Here is a 23,126-nt window from a genome sequence, read left to right on the forward strand (position 1 = left end):
TATATTTTGGTATTTACATATTAACCAAGACTAGTATTAAATTTAGTACTCCGGATCATTCGACCACGGATTTAATTTAGCAAAGCATAAAGGCCCCGTTAAGGTAACCGGTAAGCAGTCCCGGTCATGCCCAATCATGTCCCAGCTTCCCGCTCTTCTGCAGTGACGTTCACGGATTATCCTTTCTTCTTTCGTGTACGTGCGTCGGAGGAATCCAACTGGTTAAAAGAAACACTAGACATTTTGTCCGTGTTTCTCTCGGCAATACGGAAGTTCCGGCCTTATAAAAGGGTAAGCTCCCGTCCGTGTCAGCCAAGGGTAAGATAGTACCATGGAGACCTGCAACTCTCACGATATCTCGACGCAGACTTCGTCATGGGGGCTGGCACTGTCAGTTACAGCCAACCAACCGGAAGTTCCCCCCCGCAGGCCGTACGGTAAAAGTTGTAGATTATGTCGTGCCAGAAAAGTGAAATGTGATAAGATGACGCCATGCTCAAATTGCGCTGCCTCGAGAACGGCTTGTGTCTACCCACAGCCTGCGCGCCGCCGCCGATGTCACAATGTAGTTCAAGCTTCGGAGACACCCCTAACGGGGTCAAGCAATCCGGTGAGCTAGATAGCACGTTGGTGACTGGCGAGGTCGACTAACCTTCTTCAGCCTTCGAGTGTCCCCGGCCAGAGCTATGTACAAGACTTTGGACGCCTTACCATCCAGGAAAGGCGCAGTCGGTATTTGAGCAACAGATTTTGGGTCCGGCTCGCGGACGAGGTATCATTGCCATGCCATGAATCACGGGGCCCAACATCAGTATGCTGACGGACGACCCTCAGGTAGCAGAGTTCCACGACGGATTACAGCTGCCTCCGTCGGATGGGGTTGGCATACCGGAGACTCGGTCGTCGCCTGTGAATTATCCCTCAAGCTTTTTCCTCTTCGGTCCGGATTACCCTGTGCATTTGCTACGCAAGTTCTACCCCCCAGCTGGCAAAGCACTCTTGCTGTGGAAATTCTTTCAGCAGAACGTCTCACCGCTGGTGCCCATCCTTCACCGACCCACAGCATCAAAGCTAATACGGGATGCGTACGAGAGTCCAGACAGCCAATTCCAAGATTCAGAAGCTCTCATCCTGGTAATATATTTGGCTGCAGTCATCAGTATGACGGAGGACCAATGCCTTGGGAACCTTGGTGTCTGCCGAGCTACTTGCATCAAGAATTTCCGATTTGCCGTAGAACAAGCTTTATCCAGGGCTGGTCTACTTTATACAGACAGTTTCATCCTCCTGCAGGCGGCTGTCCTCTACGTCACCTGCATCCGCCGCGAGGACGCGCCCAAATTTACCTTTTCAATGACTTCGATCATTGTGCGACTCGCGCAGGGACTCGGTCTCCACCGGGACGGGACCCTGTTTGGCCTGAGTCTGTTTGAGACGGAGATGAGGCGCCGTCTGTGGTGGCATATTTATATTCTGGATCTTCGTGCATCCGAAGACCATGGCATTGTCCGTCAAATCAACAGCGACATGTTCGACACACACCTTCCATCTAATCTGAACGATGAGGATATTGTGCCGGAGTTGGACACAATACCGCAGCAAAATGACGGGTTCACGGATGTGACTTTCCTCCGCGTCCGGTGCGAGATATCTGTCGCTTTTTCGCATGATGCTATACACAATGTGGACGCAACAGTCACCCTGTCGAATACCAAGTTATCGAGCAAGGATTCCTTTCATCAGACCCGACAATATATCGACAAAAAATACTTGAGCAAATGCAATCTTAGTGTGCCAATCCAGTGGGTCTGTGCCACAGCTTCCCGACTTATCCTAGCCAAATATTGGATAATGACTCGATATGCCCTGGCCAACTCTGGCAGCCCGAGCGTCAGCACGTGTCTGGACCGCAGCCAGCTTCTTGTCCTGTCCCTGAAGGCCTTAAAATACTCTCATCTGCTGGAAAATCATGTGTACACTAGTGGATGGGCCTGGCTCTTCCGCAGCTATATCCAGTGGCATGCGGCCTCGTTCATCCTCTCGGAGCTGTGTGTGCTTCCACGGTCGGCCATGACCGATCAGGCCTGGGCAATTGTTAGCGTTGTCTTCGATACCTGGCGATCAGATGCTAGCCAACAAAGCGCTATGGTCTGGAAATCGATTACCCAATTGAAAAAACGAGCGGATACCTCTGTGCTCCAGCGGCTGAGTACCACGGCCGGAGCAAATGGAGGGTGGCGGGTACCTTACAATATACAACCCAATAGCCCAATAAACGCCCCGGAGTTGGCAATGTTTGATGCACCAGGTCTAGATACTACGCTCCCAGACATCGACTGGCTGATGGACGCCATCTCGACTTAACCGGAAGATGGTGGCCACGCCCAGACTGCGATAGTTGGTGGCATACCACCACCCTTCGATCAATATGATGTGACGGCATCGGTGTGTTTGGTCTATTCCACGAAGCGGCTGGCCCTGACTCCTTACATAGCTGAATGTTTATGACATAGTGAGGATGGGGACTGCCTCGACTGCCATATGATAGACTTTCTGCCACTGCCGAAACGATGGGCAGATGATCCTAGGACGATCACCACGGTCATGGATACGCCGACCTTCGGTCAATACGATGCAACAGCATCTCTGTTTGCTACCTTTGTCGACGCAGGTAGTCCTTGGCCTTTTTCTTAACATAGCCTATATTGTGTATGTGAGCAACAGGGAAATGAGAAATGTACTGTATGTTATAAGACTATTATGTAGATGAACGCATCCATGATGTCGATTGTCATTTCTTTCCTGCTGCCATTGTTTTGTGGAGTCCAACGCCGGAGAAATCCTTTCCAAGCATGAGATCAGGCGGTCACTCAGAACAATTGAAGAAGCCGTAGAGTCGTGGCTCGGAAAGGAACAACTGGTAAATGCTTGATTTGCGGTATGGTCTTTGTGGGTTTCACGACCCCTACTGCAGAGTCTAGGACGTGGGCAGAAATTAACTTCCAACCTAGAATTTTGATAGTGAAATATGCCCTAGCTAGGAAAGTAATTTGCCTTCCCCGCCAAGTAATAGTTATCGCGAGTTTGGTTAGAACGTCTGATATCGCGGGTTGATAAGAGTCGGCCAAGTCCTCCATCTTGCGATGCTGCACGAAGCCCTTGTACGTGAATGGGCTTGACTTGAGGATACTTGAAATTATCCAAGTCCTTCATGAGATGTGTCTTTCTGTTGATACACTAGTACTGGTAGAGCCTGTATTCATTAGCGAGGCGCGTACTAGCAAGGGTGTGGGGGACACCTACATGGCAAGGCATGCAAAGATATTTCTGGGATCAATCATTCTGGGATGTTGCGTGCATGGTGTTGTAAAGATCTTGCAGCGGTCCCAGGCGCTCAAGGTCAGGCTTCTTCCCATAGACCTCGGCAAAGTAATCGGAGATCTGTCACCCAAAACTAACCGACTCCCATTAGCTCCACTCATTGGACGTTTCAATCTCAGGTAAACTCACAGTGCTGCATGCCAATGACGTTTCGATCAAGCGCTACAGCCGCGACGTATTCGGCGGTGGTTCCATATATAGTCGACTGTCACATCTCGTCACTGTCTCCATAGTAGGACAATTGGAAGTCTTTGGCATGCCACAGTCCAAAGGTACCCGCTCCAGAATGTCTCCGTAAATGTGCCAATCAGCACATGGACACCTTGGACGCTCTTATTCGTCTCCAGGTGAGCCTTGACATGCTTCATTGGGTCTTTGGCCGGGTTCTGGCAGTACTTCAGTTTGGTGAAGTCCAGACAGTAGTCGCTGGCGATATAATGTGGCATGTTCTCGAGCTTGCATGCGTCCACCAGCAACTTTTGCCCTTCCGTCATGAAAGTATTGTCACCTAGGTAGCCGCAAATCACCACGTTGCTTCCCTTGACAAATGCGCGTAAGGTACCTAGATTATCTACATTCTCATGTAGGATGGTGACACGGGGTGGGTGAAGGACGAAAATGCTCGGGCAGCTTGGCAGGGTTGCGGCAGAACCCGCGGATCTTCACGTCAGGATATGCGCAGAGAGGCTCTTGGCGGGCGAACCTGCCGGTGATTCCCCGCAATTTCCACGGTGATGATCTTATGAGGGGATAGCTCTAGCTTCGTATACCTGGTCAGACTTGGGAAGTAGAAGGGTAAGGTCGGGACATAATCGGTAATAGGAGATCCGGTGGCAAGTCGGTGTTCGGTATCTAGATATCTCGACAACATTCAGGAGGGACGACATAGCGTGCTGGCAAAAAATACACCGTCTGGTAGACTCGGCTGCTCGAGCCAACAAGGGTCACGGTTGACTGTCTTCCGGGGACTTAAGTCATCCCCACACGCTAGGCTCGGCATTGATGCACTTGAGAACCGGTTGATTGTTGACGGCACAGCGGTGCTCTTGAAACGACGGTCAGGGTTAGATTAGCCATCTTGTTCAGCTATCTTGTCAAAATGGTAGGACAAGGGTTTCGAGATCGTCAAGCCCTGGATAACAGCATGCATGATCATTGACCGACGCGATCCAACACCAACGATAGCCTCTCTACGCCGCGGCTCTTGACGCGCTACTGGTGGTGGGGGAAATACAGTAGGGATATCAATACCTTTTTCTACCGCAGGAATATCTAACACGGTACGGTGAGCAATGTTTACCGTATACCATATCTAAGACATCGGTTGTTTCATTCCCCTAAAGCGCCAAGATGCACTAACTGTATGATCGAACCCATACCCGTCACACAACGGTTGGCCATGTTATCGGAACCGTAAATTCCACCCCGAACCTCCTTCGGGTCGGATCGGATTGAGCTTTTGAGATCGAACTGCTGGTTAGATTGATCCGAATGGGTTGGGCTTTTGCGGGTTTCGTTAGTTGGGCTAACCCAAACCGCAATACCTCGCGGGTTTTCAAGTTCAAGAATATCGAGTTAGGAACATTTTGCCGTACTCCGTGTTCTCTTATTTCTCTCTCCTCACAGAAGAGGGGCTAATTGCTGCAGTATTCACAAATGAGCAGACCTTTGAGTTGACAGTGTTCTTAAACGACGTCCGGCCGCTTGTTTCACCGGAAAGGGCCCGAGGAACAAAAGCTTCCCACGCAAAAGTCATGTCACCCAAACCTGAATTGTCAGTTCTAAAGGGAAGGGAGGGAGCTGCTTCGACTTCTAATGAAAAGCAGCCTTCATCTCGTACAATTCTCCGGCGCTTTAGCAAGGGAGAAACTGGAAAAGGCCATGCCACACGGCTTATGGAACAGAAACGGCTTCTTGCCAGGTTACGCCGCCTAGAGAGGATAGTGGAAGCTGCATATGAAGTGTAAGAGGACAATATTTACGGCTTTCTCCCTCAACAGGCCCGGCGAATTTACTGAACAAAGTGCTCGGGGACAGAAATTTGAGGTTGCAAACACTCCAAAGGGCAGAAGTGGGACGTGCTTCAAACGTGGAGGAATGGCTTGACGGCGTATATCCCATTTCTCCAGGGTGTGTTCATGCGGTTCCTACATGTGTTCGCTTACTAACACTCTAGTAGCAGATCATTCGCAACCTCAGCCTCAGTTTCTGAAGCCATTGGGAATGCTGCTAGAAGGAGCCCTGCTGTGTAAAGTATTGTGGCACATATCTAGTAATCATTGTTCTTCTACTTTAAGGTAAACGGCAGGGATACTGGAGGTACTAGATGCACAGATATACGAGCCGTACTGCTGCCGGGGCCGTATAGGTAAAGCTTCAGTGACTAAAAAATGCGAAGCCGCAGCGCATCAGCGGCGAATTGCAGACTGCATCCGTCAACATGGAGGCTAGCAAAATCTGTTATAGTGGAGGCGCCTAAAATAGTGTACAAATGTTGCAGGGGATATATGCAAGTGTATATATAGGTGTGAATTCATGAACATAGGCTTTCTCCTGACAATTCCAACTTCCCTAACGGCTACCCAGCCCAGTTTGTCTCGGTGTAAGCCTAACACATCCGGCAACTGCTTGCATTATCAGTTTTAAGAACCTCCATTATCTAGTAACGGTGGACAGGGTATTGCCTCTATCATACCGATGCGTCTATTTGTTACTGTAGGGAGCGCCCGATTTTCCATATCTGCTTCTTATCTCTTTGCGGAGAAACAAAGGGAATCCCCTCACCCCCTAAATACTTGAAGGCACCTCTTCGTATAGATGCTATAAGGATTATGGTAATACGACAGAAGGATAATAGTGACAAGGCCTACCCAAACTACTTAAGCCCTCTATACGAATCTCTAGGCAGTAATACGCCGAGAATACTACGGGATTCACATAGCCTTAGGATTTCAGTTGAAGAAACCTAAAGCATCTCGATGATGTGAGCTGCAGTATCTTGAAATACGGACGCCACAACAAGACTGATGTCTGCTGGCCAATAAATAGGCAGCCAAGCTGGATGCTAACGGCTGGAATAGGGTTTGCTGTCGTAGCCAAGGTAATCCATCCGAGCCGAGCCGATATACAACAACCTTGTTGGTGTTCCCGATGATGCCGAAGAGCATGTACCCCAGATTTCCCCACACGAAGAACCAGACTCCGTATTTAGGGTCTTTGTGTCTGCCTAGGAAGTCTTTGATGCGTCCTTAACCCAACGAAGTGTCCTCTACGTAGAACTCGAGTCCGTAGTGGAAGAGAATATAAATACAGCTTTCGACACCCCAAGGGGTGTCTAATATCTTCTCACGTTGAGACTACTGACACAGCCCTATATAATTAATTTTGTTTCTCTTAAACCTCATGATGAGTTACCTTGTGGCCGATGATCCCAACATACCTGCTGTTACCGAAGACAAATATGAAACGAAAGATTACCAGCAAGACGGGCTCAATCACAACAAAGATGATCTTAATGAGGGTGCCGTCTCCCCGGCGAACAGTATAGGCGGCTTGCACCGTAGCCTTGGGAACCGCCAAATTCAGCTCGTCGCTATTGGAGGCTCCATCGGTACCGGCCTGTTCATTGCCATCGGAACAGGTCTATACAAGGGCGGACCGGGAAGCTTGCTTCTCGCCTTCATCATCGAGTCTCTCATGGTCGGCATGCTCAATAACTGTCTCGCAGAGATGACGACCTACATGCCCGTAAGTGGTGGGTTTATTCGACTGGCAGGCTACTGGGTAGATGACGCCTGGGGATTCATGGCCGGATGGAATTTCTTTATCTATATGGCTCTGACAGTGCCGTTCGAGATCTCGGCAGTAAACGTACTCCTGGAGTACTGGCGGGATGACATTCCTGTTGTTGCGGTGTGCTTGGCTTGTATAGCAGCTTACGCGTGAGGCATCTCTCTGAGCATATCTCCACACTCCTTGCCATCCCAGGATCTGAAGAACAAGCTAACTAGAATGTGGTGCTGTAGAGTCATTAACTTGCTTGCCGTTGGTACCTACGGCGAGGCCGAATTTTGGCTCTCTAGTGGGAAAGTCATTTTGATCTTTATCCTATTTTTGTTCACATTCATTACCATGGTCGGCGGTAATCCGAAAGGCGATGCGTATGGATTCCGCTACTGGAAAAACCCCGGGACATTCGCTGAATATGCCTCTGGAGGAGACCTTGGCCGTTTCGAAGGGTTCCTTGGCGCCTTATGGATTGCTGTTTTCACCGTCGTCGGACCGGAATACATCTCCACGGTAGCAGCAGAAGCCAAGCACCCCCGTATATACATTAAGAATGCCTTCAAGACCGTCTACTGGCGTTTTGGTGTCTTCTTTGTCGGGGGCGCTTTGTGCGTTGGCACCCTTGTCGCCTACAATGACCCTACCCTCGTTGCAGCCTTAGAAAGCGGAGAATCGTCTGCTGCCGCATCACCTTATATCATTGCCATGCAGAACCTCGGGGTCAACGTTCTCCCTCACATCGTCAGTGCCCTGATGGTCACAACGGTGTTCTCTGCTGGAAACACTTACACCTATGCTGCAACCCGCGCGCTGCATGGAATGGCGGTTGAGGGTCGGGCGCCACGGTTCTTCTCCAAGACTGATCGACGAGGTGTGCCCATATATAGTTTCATCGTGGTTATGGCATTTGCGTGTCTCTCGTTGCTGCAACTGTCCGGCAGCGCGATGCAGGTGTTAGAGTGGCTTATCAGCCTCACAACGGCCAATATCCTGATCGACTATATTATCATCACGACGACCTACATCTGCTTTTATAACGCCTGCAAGGCACAGAATTTCGATCGATCGAAGCTACCCTATACGGGACAGTTCCAGCCTTATTGTGCATATATCGCACTGGTCTGGATGGTCCTGATGGCTCTTTTCTTTGCCTACCGGAGCTTTACACCGTGGAATACCGCGAACTTCTTCCTCGGCTATACCATGGTCTTGTTGGCGCCTGTCACATTCATTGGCTGGAAGGTCTACAAAAGAACCCGATGGTTGCGGCCCAGTGAGGTCGATTTGAAGTGGGAGGCAGGTCTCATCGCGGCGTACGAGGAAGTCGAGATGGAGCAGCCGATTGGATTTTGGGCAGAAATGCTGAGGCTTCTGGATGTACGGAGGTTGTGTGCTCGAACAACGACAAGTGGCCCAGCTTGATGCATTCAATCGTGGTAACACAAATGGGAGCTGCTGGTGTTCCCGTATGATACTGAAGAATCATGTAAATGGAAATGAGGTTTCGACGGGAATATACCTTTTGTTTGCGGTCATTGCTGCCTCCAGCCTTCCAGCCTTCCCAATTTACCCCCATGTGCACAGAGAACTCTAACGGGAACACTGGAATAATGGTTTCTTATGAAATGCGGCTTGTAAAAGTCATGATTATCCATTACTTGGTTTACCACTATAAAGACAATAGATATTCCGCTGTATTAGCCAGCCATCGAAGCTTGATTCCAATTAACCTATGCGTGGATTCGTGGCATTCGCGATCAAGCACTCATTGAATATGATGAATATAGTCCTTTTTCGGTAAAGTGGTTAGAGCCCGCTATGTAAGAAAAGCTAATTCTTATAGCATGTAATCTAGATTATCCAAAAGCCCTAAGGTCATCAGGACTCGTCTAGAGTGCAGGTAAATGTATATTGCGTACGGATTGTATATTCATGAATGGTAACATAGGGCTAAACCCCTATTTGAAGTTCACCCGACCCGATCCGATCCGATACAACTTGGAATTGTTGTTCGGACCTCATGCTCAATTAACCTAGCAAAGACTGATACCGTGTACTTATAACACCGTGACTTAGTCTTGGACGCTACTGGTACTAGATATGTAGGGAAAATCTTCCAATATAATAGCATTACTGCCCGCCTGCCTGCTTCTAATGTCTTCTCTTCTAGGGACCTTTCTTGGGCGACGTCTCATAATTGTACATCTGGTGACTAGGCCCAAGGGCTTGCAGTGAGCTGAATATCTGGTGCACAGGTGGTGCTGCGCCAGCAGCAGCAGCATTATCTCCATCCTCGGGATCGGATCACTCAGAGAAGATAATCTTATAATGATTAAAAGACCGTCTGGTTTAAGCAGTTTTTATAGATGCTACAGTGCGTTCTTTTATATACGATATTAGTATATGACATAGGCGCATATTAAAGGCTTTGTTAGCGAATCTTTCAATCACCCAACTAGCTAAACCTTCCTAGATTTCGGACATCGACCTAGTCATTAAGATGAGCTGCCAAGAGACTCTGTTTCACTCGGAGATTTTCTCTTGCCACTGAAGTTGACTCGGATGGACTGTTCATGCCCGGAGACCTTCTGGTCAACTTAGTAATCATGATTTTACTTTCTTGTTACCTCTCCAAAATGAAATATCAGCTAGAGGGAGACCAGGTGCGGACACGCTACTCGTCCATTCGCCTCGCTTACGGAGACCTTGACAGCACGGAACTCATTGAAGCTGAACCATCCAAGGCAGGTTTTATAATGCACTTTGCAAGTATACAGCACGTTGAGTCTGCGAGAGCCGTCAATCGTGCTCTTCAGAGTCGAGAAACACCATCAGACAACTTATTGGATTTCCGTCTCGGGCACGGATAACATTCCGTGGATGGACTGTGTAAAAAGAACGTACGGAGAACAACCTAGCGACGAAATCTACGATGACTGGGATGGTCTCTCCAGCGTGATATCCCTTCTTGAATCTGCTCCTCATCAAGATGTGGAGAGCATCCAGCTGGCCGCTGACGGGGTTTTTATGAAGACCACAATCGTGTGTGCTCTGTGTATCTACGGGATGGGACGTGGCTGTGGCAATCGGCGCACCATCCAAATTCCATATCTTGTGCGCTATACCTTGCAGAAAGGTTACGGTCTTCAGGTGAGCAAAGGCCTTTCCATATGGCCAAATGTCCACGTTGCAGACATATTAGCCAACCGGTGGGGTGATCCACCGAAAACCTGTCGAAGCTTGGAGATAAACAGAATGCGTCTCGACTCCAGGCCGACAGTGTGTCTCCTCGGGATCGCCTGCTTGACATGTGGGTTACATTCATCTTCAATTGACCGTAGGGGTGGACCTACCATTTATCTTTCCGGCAAGATCCCTGTTGATTCTTGCCTAGCAGCTGCCTTTTCCGCCCCACCCTGACCACCCCCCCGGAGCTGACAGCTTGAAAACCTTCCTAGCAGCGGACCCAGGAGTTGTCATCGTATTGAGCCCCGGTGAGGAAGACAGCCTTATCTGGCCAATTGTCCTTGACCATCCTGCGTGAAGAATATGTCGGAATTGCTTTATGTGCTCTTCACCACACCTTCCGCGCCCTCCGTTAGAGCACTTAGGTTATCGAAGGCTCCTGGCTGTTCTACCATCTACTATTTCTCGAGGTACACCGTCATGAGATATCGGATAGTTCCGACGAACCGAATGAAAGGAGAACAGACTTTCCGGTCTGGAGGCAATGAACAGGAAACATGTTGCAATAGTCGCGTTGATCCTGCGCGTGCATAGGAGGGGCAGAAGGGGAGGTCCATTGTAAGTGATCGACACATTGCTCAATCTAACCCACACTGCTCACAAAGCAGACCTATGCTGAACTAGTCTCTGCACCGATCCTGCCGACTCATCCCCACCAGACTCGTTTCATTTGCTCACCTCAACCTGGAATCTTTCACACACTGGAAATATTTTTCTCAGCAGACAAGGACCGAGACAACCTTGTAATGTCAATAGCCCTGCCGATCTCTACGCGTGAAATTAAAGCCTACCGAAATTGATTGTTTACTGTCACGGATATCGCTGCATCGATCTCCTCTGTTCGTGACCAGTCAATATGTATCTCAGCCTTCAAGCCATTGTTTTCGTCTTTTTGGGCGTAGCCCAAGCGGCGAACCAGCCTGTCAACCAACTCCGGGGCACGAAGGGGGAATGTGAAACCAACTGTGGGAACGGAACATATCACACCGAGACTTTCAAAGATTCGACCTATCGTGCTTGTACTTTAGACCAAGCCGTAAAGTATAGTCTCGGTGCGTGTGTCCAAGGGCAAGGATAACCGGCGTATTGGCGTCCTACATCGGAGGGTTTACGAACTCTCTGAGAATCTGTGAACGGCCAGATTTGCCACGCGGCGTCGTGTGCTTGTATCCAAACCCAGTCGAATATCCACAATTATGAATATCAATGCAACGATATATCCGGGGAGAAGTTGCTATCAACAACAACCTGTCTTACGAACAAGTTCAGCGTGGCTGCAAACGACTTTTGAGGTTCAAGGATGTTCCAAGGTGCTGCATCTAAATAAGCACGAGCCAGAATAACATCATAATTCGGCACTTTTACATTTTAGGTCAGGAGCGTAATATTGTGCTTTTTATAGATCGCAATGTATCATACTGTGTGAATTTTACATCGACTATATAAATATATGATATCAGATTGCCATCGGATGATGGATATATCATAAAGATCTCAGATAGGACACCATTTCGACAGGTATCGTTCATATTCAGGAATATATAAATGACTGATAGTTTATAAATATCAACTCGGTACGGACTAATAAAACTTTATATCTTAATAAAGCGTCGATCTATTCACTAGTGTCTCTAAAATATTGAATATTTGCGAATTGTATTTCCTAGAAGCTGCCCCTACTTGAAGAATAGAAGCCTATATAAGGATAGTTACTACGCTTAGATACAGTGTAGTCTCTCATCAAACACTTTATACATTCCTAATCCTCACACTCCAAGAAAGTCTTACGTATTGGTTCCCTACATCCCATCGCTGAGACCATTTAGAAATACCCAAAGATGAAGGTCCAGTTACTCTGCTCTCTTGTGGCTGCCGGTCTTGCTGTTGCTGAGCCGATCGGCAACCGAGGAACTTTTGTCCAAAGAGATATCGAACAAACCCAGGACACTTACATTCAATGTTTTTCCAAGTCTTTTCTCTCTGGCATTGAATACTGCCGCGGAGGTCCCGATTGTGTGCCTCTTGGGCAACTGCGCAGTTGCTTAATCAATGATCTTCAAGGATTCACCGATACAGCCCCGTCTGAGGAATCCTTGACGAAGTCCTTTGAGACATGTGTAAGTAACCTATTGATCTTTATATACCTGCAAAGCCCACTTGACTAATCTCTTAAATTTAGTTGGCGAAGGTGTCAACAACCGTACAAGGGAATACCAGCCTTCCTCCCCAGGTAAAAGAAACTGTTCTGGGCTCCCTTAAAGATAGAGAAGCGGAGGCTATTAGTCTCAATAAGACATGTGCGCCAAGTCCTAAATAGGGGCCGGTGATTTGCGCTGAGAATGGATGTTGAAAGGTCGCCTTGCAGCATCTCTTGGAATATGAGGGTTGCTGAAAGATAGCTGTATCCACTGGGCTAGGCAAAAGACTTACGGAGCTTGTTCTGTTCTCTTTTTACATATATGCTTGTCTTTCCATGTTCCAAGGTGGCTTTTCTTTAGAGCAATAACATTGTCACCTGGCTGTATAGTTCGCTGTGGGACTGAGAGGGGTAGACTATTCTACGCAGTCCCCTAATACTGGACGTCATTTCTGTATTATTTGGTTCCATTATACTATCTACCGATTATAATAGTCTAGACAGTCAGATTATTACCATAGCTACCGTGTCCATAGCTGAATCCTGCAATATTTTACCAGGTTTAAAAATGAAAGTTTCTTTAATCTAAAGGCGCCGTACTCCCTACGCTTAGGGACTATGGCGCAAACACTTAAGTCCTACTTTGCGCCTATGAATCTCGCCACGGAGTAATCACATCACCTACCATGGAGATCCTCCCACTGAATTGGCAGACATGCCAAATCGCAAAACTCCGCAGAGAGCTGATTGAATGGTCCGTACTCTGCTGGGAATAGGCGGCTAAGCTTCAAAGGGAGCCGGCTTCTAGAAAGGCCAGGTGTGTAAATGTGGACCCCGTGTGTCAAGGCCAGTGAGTGGATAAGGTCCACTATAGGCAGAATAGCCTCCGTAGCTATTTGGAGCGTCCGTATCGCCGACGAGTTGGCATCGGGGTACTTGATGTTCAGGTCTAGGTAAATCTGCCGTGTCTCTCGGGAAGCGTGACGAAAGTAAGGCCGCTACAGCGTTGCGTCCACGTCGCTCGGAACGGACACAAGGTGCAATGTACCTGCGTAGAGCGTAGTAATAAGGGTGTACCAGGGAACCGCAGAGAGATCTTCCAGCATCTTAGATTGACTATATATGCCCAAGAAACATGAATACAGTAGGGCCCCTTCTCAGGGGTCGGCGCAGCCAGGGTGAGACTGGAGCGGACCCGGATGTAGTTTATGATTGAATAACTCACTTCAAAATAGTCCATGAAGGCACAAATACACCTAGAAATGGTTACATCAAGCGGGTACCCCGTCAATGCTGCGCGAGCAGAGGAGAGCTGTGTGTAAACTTCTTGGAGTGGGACATTCGCCGAAGCTGGCTCACAAGTCGGCCCATACTCAAAGGTTGACGTATGATCAGAAGTCCCCACTGTTTGATCGTGGTAGTTGAATTTCCTGAGCCCGAGATCCGGTGACACAATGATCCGCGTAATAGTAGTCGGGATATCGGGGAGCCGAGAGTCGGCATATCAGAGTCCTCCGGCACACATTCCAGGGAATTTGGGCACCGGAAGTTACAGCGTGTCTGGGACTTGGGCCCACGCTTCCGAAGTCTATAGTTATACTGTAAAACCTTCACAGACTTGCTACAGTTGAAACTTGGAGTGTTCTGTGCAGTAGCGCCATCACACTGTGGCGAGCATCGACCTTCAGCCCTCTGCGCTTGCTATAGTTCCATAAGATAAATCACATTAATCTTGCGGCTTTGACATAGATCACGGGCATGGATCACGATCTTGGCTGACTTAGAGGAGTCGGGATAATAACACATCGGCCGCGGATCGGACACTTGCGATGGCGAGGTTGCGATGTGGAAAAGTGGGAAAAGGAGGATACCGATTGAAATTCCCTAGGGAGAATGCGGATCGGTCGACCGGCTCAGTGCAGATAATCGGCTGGCTCTGGGACGATCACCAAAGTATACTGGAGTAGGGCAGCAGCACTATCGGTGGATCCTGTGGGGATCCGAGAAATAGTGGCCCACACTATTTAGTCCCGGATGAAGTCATAGAGTAGCTGGTCGTCCCATTGGGCAGATATGATGAGATATTATTTGTTCAACTCCGGATGAACGGTTATTACTACCCTACTAACACTGGAGACAGTTGCCTACAGCTAATGACTGCAGGGACCGCGGATTGGAAATCATGTGTTGGTTAGCTACTAAGATTCGATCCCCACTTTGAGACCCTAATCATCCTGCTGCCGGGATCATGGAAGCCCAAAGGAACGAAGAGCCATGGAAATTCTAATGATCGGATCAGTGTACATACGCCAATACTACTTGCCGGCCTTCCGATTTGGGACGAGCCGCAAGAAGCCGAAGAACAGCTTCCTGTGAGGCATCCACACCTCCGAATGGCCGATACAGGACTGAATGATCTATATAAGGGGTCCCAGAGGATCCCACTCTAGAATCTCATCATCCCATCTTTCCATGCTCATTATTGTGACCTTTCCCCCTCTACCGCAATTTCCATCTTGATCATCACCATGGTGTCTGCCCAACATCTCGCTATGGTCCTGGCCGCGGGTGCCTCTGCCCAGTCCAACTTTGGCACCCCGACGTCTACAGTGCCTACCACTTCACCTACTAGTTTGGGGACTTCTATGATCTCGATTAACAAGGACGCCTACCAAAACGACACTAGCAAGTACTACCTGGGCTATACGGAGGCCGACTTTGAGAAGCCCTTCGCCAAGTACTGGCGTCCTCGTGTCGCCCCTATCACTGATGAAGTCCAGAAGGGGATCTCTTCTAGTCCTTTTGCTGCTGCTCTTGGTAGGTGCCCCCTTTTCCAGAGACCCACCTGTGTTTACTTGGGAGCTGATAATTGCGACGCCTGGACATGCAGCGTACGAGGCTCATGATGCCGGATACTACATGTCTCTGCCTGGATACCAGGAGATGGAGAACGGCTATGCGATCTCCTTGAACGGTACCGCGATGCTCACTGCCCGAACCGAGATTCCGGATAGTACGTTCAATCCTTGATCTCTTCTCTCAACTCTGGTATGGAAAAATTGATCTAACCTGGTTGCATCTGCCAGTAAACGGTGAGATGTACGATTGGTGGTTTGGTTGGCACCTTGTCGAGACCGCTCGCTACAAGCTCTGGAACCCTGTAGCGCATCAGTACGCCTGGCGGCACCCCGACTCTCTTGACTGGACGAACAAGACCTACGCAGAGCGCTATATCAACACCGCCTCCTTCATCGATGAATACATCGGCAACGACGCCTCGAAGCTTACCATCGCCTTTATCGATCCCTCGGAGCTGGGCTTCGACAAGTCTAACTGGGATGCAGTGGGCATTGAGACCGTCGTGGCAGCCCACATTGTGACCGGTGGTATGTCGCCCCCCTTGAGCCCACACACTGGATCTCCCATACTGACCCTCCCATTCTAGCTCATGTGACATCTGGTTTTGACAACGCTTCCTACTTAGTCCACCAGGTCCGCCGCTTGCCTGATGGTTCGCGCGAGCTGCGTTCGCGCTTTTGGTTGGCGAAGCACACCACTGAGATTGCTCATGATCTTATCGTGCACTGCAACATCGAGATGCAACACTTGAACACTGTTCTTCCCGCCATCTTCGCCGAGTTCAAGGACACGTTATAGAAGATACCATCGATGTAGGAACAGCAGGCTCTCCACGGCCACTCGTTCTGTTGTCTGCTCAAGGTGGAAATCAGCACGAGACGCCGTCACTCTTGGGATTTGTGCGCATCGCCTGGTAGCCATTGCCTCTTGCGTCCAGTGCCATTCTTGGATAAACCTAATTAGAATAGAAAATACCAAAGGATCATTCCAAATGACCACTACAGTTGTACAGTACTACCTTTAGTAGGCGAACCTCTGTGCTTCGGCGGATTTAGACGGACGGACACATGTAAACCTCGTAGGTAACTTAAATATAGAAATACAGATATTGTAGCACTTACCCATAACTGCTGTAGGCAGAGGAATCCAACTTACTGACCTCTCCTCCCCTTCCTGTTTGCAAGTGTCGGTATGGTTGTCCATATCGTAAGACGGCACATCGATTGGATGGTCTCTGTTGCGGTGCGAGTCGCCCCTCCCCACTTTCTCTACTTCCCCACCATCGGCTTTTCCCCACATTCCCTCAATTGCCTGCCTTAGCCGTCAAGGTGGGAAAGAGGCGCGCGGCGTTTCCTACTACGATTTAAAATGAGGATGTCTTCTCTATATTGATGCGTTCATGTTAATTACATGAAGCGAAATCAAGTCATATCATCTCAAGCCAACTTTGAAGGACGTACTCGACAAGAACTAATTCCACGAAAGCCCAGACATTCGCAATTTACGAGCGAGACAATGTCACCTTCAGTTACTCGTGACGATGTTCCCGTCCTAATCGTTGGTGGTGGCCCGTCGGGTCTATTTTTAGCATTTATGTTGGAGCGGCTCGGCGGTCTGTATGCCCTCTGTGCTCTAAGATATGGTGCCATATCGTTGATATGCATACTGACCCTATTATAGTCCGATCATTGATTGCTGAAAGATATGCGACCAGGTTGGCTGCCCCCAAGGCTCATGCCTTGAGTCCCCGGTCACTCGAAATGTGTCGCCAGTTCGGGTTGGACGTGAACGAGATTCGCAAAGTTGGGACCGCTCGTAAAGATGCCTATTGGGTCAACTTTATCACAAGCCTGGCTGGCGAAGATGTCGGCAAATTGCCCTATGAGCGCATGGATGCTGGAGTTCTTGACAGCACCCCGAATGTTGGTTCTCGACCAACCCATATTCAGAAATTCCACGCACTAAAATGGCGTTTAGATGATTCACAATATCCCACAGCCTGCCTTCGAAGAGCTGATTGCCAGGAGGCTATCCAAGACCAGCCTGGTCGAGATTCGCAAGAACCACACCTTTGTTAGCTTGGAACAGGTGAGCAACTGTACCATTCTTATGTAGATAATGGCTGCTCACTGAATCAGTTTGACGATCATGTCATCACAACCATCGAGGACCGTGATTCAGGAGAGCTATACAAAGTCCGGTCGAAGCATGTGGTTGCCTGTGACGGCGCAAAAAGTGCCGTGCGCAGTTTCCTCGGCATCAAAAGCGAGGGCGAGGATTCTTGTAAGTATAACCTCCCTTGTGGATGTTAATAATCTGGATACTAACGACCCGGTTAGACGAAACAATGATGACCATCCACTTCAACGCGGATCTACGTCCCATCGTGAAGGAGCAGGTCGGTATGCTGCACTGGGTTATGGATCCATTGGTCGCTGGATTCATTATTGCCTATGACCTGTCCGGAAACCAAGTTCTGATCTGCAATTTTGACGTATGTGTACTGTTTCTACCACTTTACCACAATCGGTACTGATTCATTGAATTAGTCCAAAAAATGGCCAGTCGAATCGTGGAATGAAGAGCACTGCCGCAAGGTCGTCGATGCTGCCATCGGTGCGAAGACCAAGTACGACGTTCTCAGTTACCGTCCTTGGATACTGAGCCGAAAGGTCGCCAAGTCCTACCGTGACGGAGGGGTCTTCCTGTCAGTATCCCTCTTCTATCTTTTCTATTTGACCGGCATTTTGTCCAAATGGCTAAACTGTGTCTCCCAGTGCTGGCGATGCCGCCCATTCCTTCCCTCCCACTGGAGGCCTAGGCCTGAACTCCGGGATCGGCGACGTCCACAATCTGGCTTACAAGCTGGCCGCCGTGCACCATGGCTCTGCCACGGACGCTTTGTTGGATACATACGAAGCCGAGCGTCGCCAGGTTGCCTTGGTAAACTCGCAACAGAGCGTGAAGAACGGAAAGAAAATTTTCGGGTTGCTAAAGGCACTCGGCACTACGGATCCTGATATTGACGTTGCCCGTCAGAATCTATACCAGAAAATCCGCGATGAAAAGGCGATGGTGGATATCAACGAGGGCATTGAGGGTCAGCGTGAGCATTTCGATAACCTCGGCCTGCACATTGGTTACGTGTACGGCGACAAGCGCATCCCCGACAACGCATCCGCGTATGAGCCTGTCTGCGTACCTGGAGCCCGTCTGCCCCATGCCTGGATCAAGCTCACTGATCCCGAGAAGATGCAGCTGCCCGCAATTGACTCGTCATATATTGGTGCCGAGTCACAGGGGGTAGCGGAAATGACCTACTCGACGCTAGACCTGTGTCGCTTTGACAGCTTTACTATCCTGGTCGACGAGAGTTCCTCCTCGCAGATCAAGTCCGCCGTTCAAGAGGCACTGAACCTGGTTCCTGCAACTGCGGCCTTTAGCTTGTCACTGCAAGTGGTGGTCAAAGGGGTGGACTTCTCGCTGCAGCCTGGTCAGGAAAAATGGGATGATATAGTGCCTTTGAAGCAGGGCCAGGCGGTGTTGGTGCGTCCAGATCAACATATTCTAGCCGTCTTGGACCGCGATGCTGGTGCAGCTCGCATTGTCGAGGCTTTGAGGAGTCATTTAGCTTGGTAGACGGATTACATAGTTGGGTGGGCGATAAATACGAGGGGTGATGGATACCCTCGTTCGATAGACATGTATTTAGCAAAGTTTTGATTTTAAACGGGAGACGTTGTTCTATCCTCCTCCACCTTCTATGGTTGCCAGCATGGAAATCCTGCATTTTCAATCTCTTTTCTCTTTCTTTCTCTATAACCTATTTATCTTGCACTTATCACTACTCCCCTGTTTCTATTCCATCCCCCACTAACCTCCATCCCTTAGTTTCTCGCCCAACACCCTTCCCCTTAAAACATTTCCCTTGGTCCTGCCCGCTATCCTTTCATTTGCCTCGCTCACTCCTGTCATGGCCAAGGGTGAGAAGGGTGAGGTGTAGTTGAGAATTACCCCGAGCCACATGGCTGTGGGTTCATTTTAGTGACTCTAGCTAAACGGATGCATGAAAATTGACCGGCGAGAGTACCTGCCACTGGAGACCGTGGGAAGATAAGTGAAACTACTGTCTTGCATTGAGATACAAACCAGGAAACAAAATTCCCGATTACTAAATCATGAGGTCTCTGGACCATGTACGAGAACTAGTCACGGAGTTGAAAATAGTAGTATACAGGATACTATCACTACTGCTCCAAATCGGCGGCATAGCTCAGCCATTGAAGATCGGTATAGTTATAAGCCACAGCTACTGCACCAATATCTTCGGTGTGATTATAACCGATGTTCAGCGCTGTAAGCTGGAGTCATATTATACAGGGCTGCGAAGTGTTGCAACGTGCTATAAGACAAGATAAAATCCGATCTGTTGTATGATACATTATTGTGAACAGTGACTTTGACTTTGTAGCCAGTTTGCAGGATATTGTAAAGATTGTTCGTGATGTTAACAACGTAATCCGTTTGTCCATCTGCAGTGGATCGCGAGTCAATAAAGGCCATAGAGTGATAGTCTGATAGTATATGTTCGGAAGGTCCTTATCAAACGGGCATTAAAGAATCAGCATCTGAAAAGCATCCAGGTCATACTGCCAGCTATCGAGAGATTTCTGATCATTAACGCACTCAAGCTTGGTGCCATTGTTGGTGAAGTAGGGACGGAGCGGCCAGCCACAATTTTGCTGTTGCTCTCCTGGCGACCGAACAGTACTGTTCAAAGTCTTGGGCTCGATGCCCTTCTCAACCCAATCAATAAGAGTGGGAAAAGTGGTCTCGGGCCAGGGAGCATTGGGCTGGAGGGCGTTGGCACCACAGTGGGCGTCTCCAGGGATGAGGAACAGGCGGTACCAACCATTTAGCTGCGCAGGCCTATTGAGCAATGACCAGTGACGGCATGGCAGGAGTAATGCGCAGTCTCCGTTTGTCGCAAGGCGCTGGCAGCCAGTTTGGGGTTTTAGACCCATCTCTAGGAAGTTGGCTGCAAAGGGGCGCCATTTTCGGCGTCGTTTTGGTTTGCAGGTAGACGCTGATTGTCGACCGAGCGCCAAGCGTCAGGGCCGGGGTGCAAAATAGTGATTTGTGTATAGTACCGAGTCGCCGATCAAAGTGACGGGTGGAAAGGAGGCCGTTTCTGGTATCAAAAGCGATCACTTTCAGGGTCAATTTCACAGGGCCTCACTTGGTCAACTACTGCCTAGGAAGCATCGCCAAACGCCCAATAATCTCTTCCATCTGTGCCGAGATCCCCCACCGCGAGGCCACTGTCTTCAGACTGATCTGCAACGAATTCACCTCGGACAGTATATTCACGGAGGTCATCGTATCATCCGCGCCAGTTGGGTTCAACGCGTGAATTAGTTCCTCGGCCCCACTGAAGTCAGCCGAAGGGGACGATACAGAGGGCAAGGCCGAAGCCGGAGCAGACGCATAATCTATGTGCTCGCCTAGTGAGGTTCTATCCACCGCATTGTTCTCTGCGAGGACACCGGCCCACACGTCATGCCATCGCAGACTTTTGGGGATCTTGACCTTGTTCTTATTGCAGAGGTGAATGGCGATCAGGATCATGGCGGCGGCGAACACACAGCCGGGGATATGCATGGCATGAGTGTGACCGCTAGGGATTTCGTTCAAGAGACGGATGATAGAGACGGCGTGGAGAGTCGCGCGGAAGGCCTCGACGCTTTGGGCCCAGATGGTGAGGTTCAAGGGGCGCGCCCAGCCTCTGACGGGAATACCGCTGAGGACTTGTGGCAATTTGTACTCGTCGCAGATGCGGCGGTAGAGGAATATAGTGGGGGTGGAAAGCTCGATGCACATGGCATGCCAGCGGATCAGATTCTGGAGGGAGTCAATACTGCGGGAGGTGCAGAGATCGCCCTCATAAATATTTAGGAGGCCTCGAATGATCTGCGAGCGTGGAACGGTTCCCAACGCGGGACTGTCCACATCATGTAGCTCGGCAATTAATGATTGCAGGCCTTCGAGCAGAACCGCAGTGGAAAGCAGCGAGAGCTGCAATGGCGCCTTAATGTAATCCTTCGCGCACACTCGGATAAAGAGCTCTGAGAATGGGATCTGCGCATGGTCCAACCGCGCCATTTCGATAATCCATTCGTCGGCCGTTTCGGCGGCAAATGCAGCATCAGAACATGCGGTCTTGATTTTATTTGTGAGATGACGCGCGCTGGCGGCAGAGCCAGATGCCTGCGAAATGAGCCCGTCCAAAACATAGTGTCCGAGGGTTGCTCGCCGTTGAATTTCTGCGGCCACCCAGGTGCGCCAGGCAACCTCCTTGGCCGTTGAGTCTGCTTCCAAGCTGGGCATGGCTCCTAGTTGAGCATCATCCACGGAGTACATGCCAGATGTCCTCGCCCAATAGAAGCCTAATCCATGAAAGACAAACGCGGTTGTCCGAATGCTGGTGTTGCAGGAAAGTAATGCATACGTTTGCCCCAGAAGAGCCGTGAGAACCAACTGGATCCCATTGCACTGGTCCTGCGGCCCTCGCACTTCGATCAAACTCTGCCACGAGGCTGCCACCGCCGTATGTCCCAGTTTCCACAGCATCTCTCCTTGCTTCACCGCATTGGGGAGACAGACAAAGAGTGAACCCAAAGCAACCATATTTAACAACAGAGGGGAGATACAGTCCCGCACGGAGAACGTCGGCTCGTGCATTATCGGGAAAGACGGCGATACTCGCCGAAAGTATTCTCTCAAACACGCTTCCACGAAAGCCGGGGTAACACCCGTGTTGTGTAGATCATCGTTCAGTCTCTTAGACACATCATCGACGAGCTTGTGAACTTCATGCACCGCATGCTGGCCAGGGCTCCCCTGGCTATCAGCGGGGGGCACCGGGCGTAAACAGCTTAAGGCTGATATCAACGGATGGGAAGTATCGGAGAAATCGGCCATGGGTAACAGCAGCGAGGAAGTGTTCTGAAAATCCGGCATCAGCCAGTCCAGCAGATTTTCCGATTCTTGTGTATAGGGGCTGGCGAGGAGAGACTGGTCGAAGATACGGGGTGGCTCCAGCGAGTAATCCGCCGGCCCTAACGAGGTTTCCGGGGGCGCTAATGTTCCAGGAAGAGCTGCACCACCGCCCGTCGCAGCTTGTTGCTGCTGATGTGCAATCCTCGCAGTGGGACTCTGAGCGGGCCTGTTCGCATGCAGCTTCATGTGCCGATTCAGCACATCCTGTCTGCCAAAGGCTTTATTGCATTGTATGCAGTGAAATGGTTTCAGGTTTACATCTAGTTCCCATCAGCTGTGTTCTGTTCTTCGACCAGGGGGGCTGAATTTCTATTCCTGTCCTGGTGAGTCTGGGGATCACCCACGTGTTCTCTCATGTCTCTGTGTTTCATTTAGCGTGTGGTGCAATGTTACGCACAATAACTATAACGTACCGTGAGATGTTCTAACTTCGTGTAGGCCTTATCGCACACGCCACAGCGAAATTTCTTGAGATTACTGGTTGGCTTGGCTCCACTTTCGACCGGAGACGATACCATGATCGTGCTCACCCTCTACTAGCGGAGGTGTACAGAGAGAAGAGGAAGTGGGACGTAGCGTCTGACAAAGTGGGAGAGAAAAACAATCGACTGGGAGGAGAGAAAGAGAGGCTCGGAGGGAAAATGAGATCCAGAACGGA

The 23,126-nt window shown here is 49.6% G+C and overlaps 7 protein-coding genes across 7 annotated transcripts; 4 read left to right on the forward strand and 3 right to left on the reverse strand.

Moving 5' to 3' along the window:
* Window positions 1-492: 492 nt before the first annotated feature.
* ABOM_003494 (fungal specific transcription factor domain-containing protein) lies at window positions 493-2,364 on the forward strand (the record flags this gene model as incomplete). Its single annotated transcript, XM_022530624.1, has 3 exons — window positions 493-610; window positions 662-772; window positions 839-2,364. The coding sequence occupies 3 exons, from the start codon at window positions 493-495 to the stop codon at window positions 2,362-2,364; spliced, it is 1,755 nt and encodes a 584-aa protein (XP_022393138.1).
* A 669-nt stretch (window positions 2,365-3,033) lies between these two features.
* ABOM_003495 (uncharacterized protein) lies at window positions 3,034-3,875 on the reverse strand (the record flags this gene model as incomplete). The annotated part of the gene is made up of 4 exons (XM_022530625.1): window positions 3,034-3,226; window positions 3,304-3,454; window positions 3,511-3,586; window positions 3,645-3,875. 4 exons carry the CDS (start codon window positions 3,873-3,875, stop codon window positions 3,034-3,036), a joined length of 651 nt encoding a protein of 216 aa, XP_022393137.1.
* A 2,911-nt stretch (window positions 3,876-6,786) lies between these two features.
* ABOM_003496 (uncharacterized protein) lies at window positions 6,787-8,589 on the forward strand (the record flags this gene model as incomplete). The annotated part of the gene is made up of 2 exons (XM_022530626.1): window positions 6,787-7,322; window positions 7,407-8,589. The coding sequence occupies 2 exons, from the start codon at window positions 6,787-6,789 to the stop codon at window positions 8,587-8,589; spliced, it is 1,719 nt and encodes a 572-aa protein (XP_022393140.1).
* A 6,489-nt stretch (window positions 8,590-15,078) lies between these two features.
* Window positions 15,079-16,207, forward strand: ABOM_003497 (uncharacterized protein; the record flags this gene model as incomplete). The annotated part of the gene is made up of 4 exons (XM_022530627.1): window positions 15,079-15,367; window positions 15,441-15,563; window positions 15,637-15,936; window positions 15,996-16,207. The coding sequence occupies 4 exons, from the start codon at window positions 15,079-15,081 to the stop codon at window positions 16,205-16,207; spliced, it is 924 nt and encodes a 307-aa protein (XP_022393139.1).
* Window positions 16,208-16,924: 717 nt separating this feature from the next.
* On the forward strand, window positions 16,925-19,048 carry ABOM_003498 (uncharacterized protein; the record flags this gene model as incomplete). The annotated part of the gene is made up of 7 exons (XM_022530628.1): window positions 16,925-17,021; window positions 17,090-17,331; window positions 17,387-17,497; window positions 17,548-17,692; window positions 17,749-17,903; window positions 17,959-18,116; window positions 18,187-19,048. The coding sequence occupies 7 exons, from the start codon at window positions 16,925-16,927 to the stop codon at window positions 19,046-19,048; spliced, it is 1,770 nt and encodes a 589-aa protein (XP_022393136.1).
* A 974-nt stretch (window positions 19,049-20,022) lies between these two features.
* ABOM_003499 (uncharacterized protein) lies at window positions 20,023-20,433 on the reverse strand (the record flags this gene model as incomplete). The annotated part of the gene is made up of 1 exon (XM_022530629.1): window positions 20,023-20,433. The coding sequence occupies one exon, from the start codon at window positions 20,431-20,433 to the stop codon at window positions 20,023-20,025; it is 411 nt and encodes a 136-aa protein (XP_022393135.1).
* A 223-nt stretch (window positions 20,434-20,656) lies between these two features.
* Window positions 20,657-22,654, reverse strand: ABOM_003500 (fungal specific transcription factor domain-containing protein; the record flags this gene model as incomplete). The annotated part of the gene is made up of 1 exon (XM_022530630.1): window positions 20,657-22,654. The coding sequence occupies one exon, from the start codon at window positions 22,652-22,654 to the stop codon at window positions 20,657-20,659; it is 1,998 nt and encodes a 665-aa protein (XP_022393081.1).
* Between the last annotated feature and the right edge of the window lie 472 nt (window positions 22,655-23,126).

This window comes from Aspergillus bombycis (genome assembly GCF_001792695.1).
Source record: "Aspergillus bombycis strain NRRL26010 chromosome Unknown contig00009, whole genome shotgun sequence".
NCBI lineage: Eukaryota > Fungi > Ascomycota > Eurotiomycetes > Eurotiales > Aspergillaceae > Aspergillus > Aspergillus bombycis.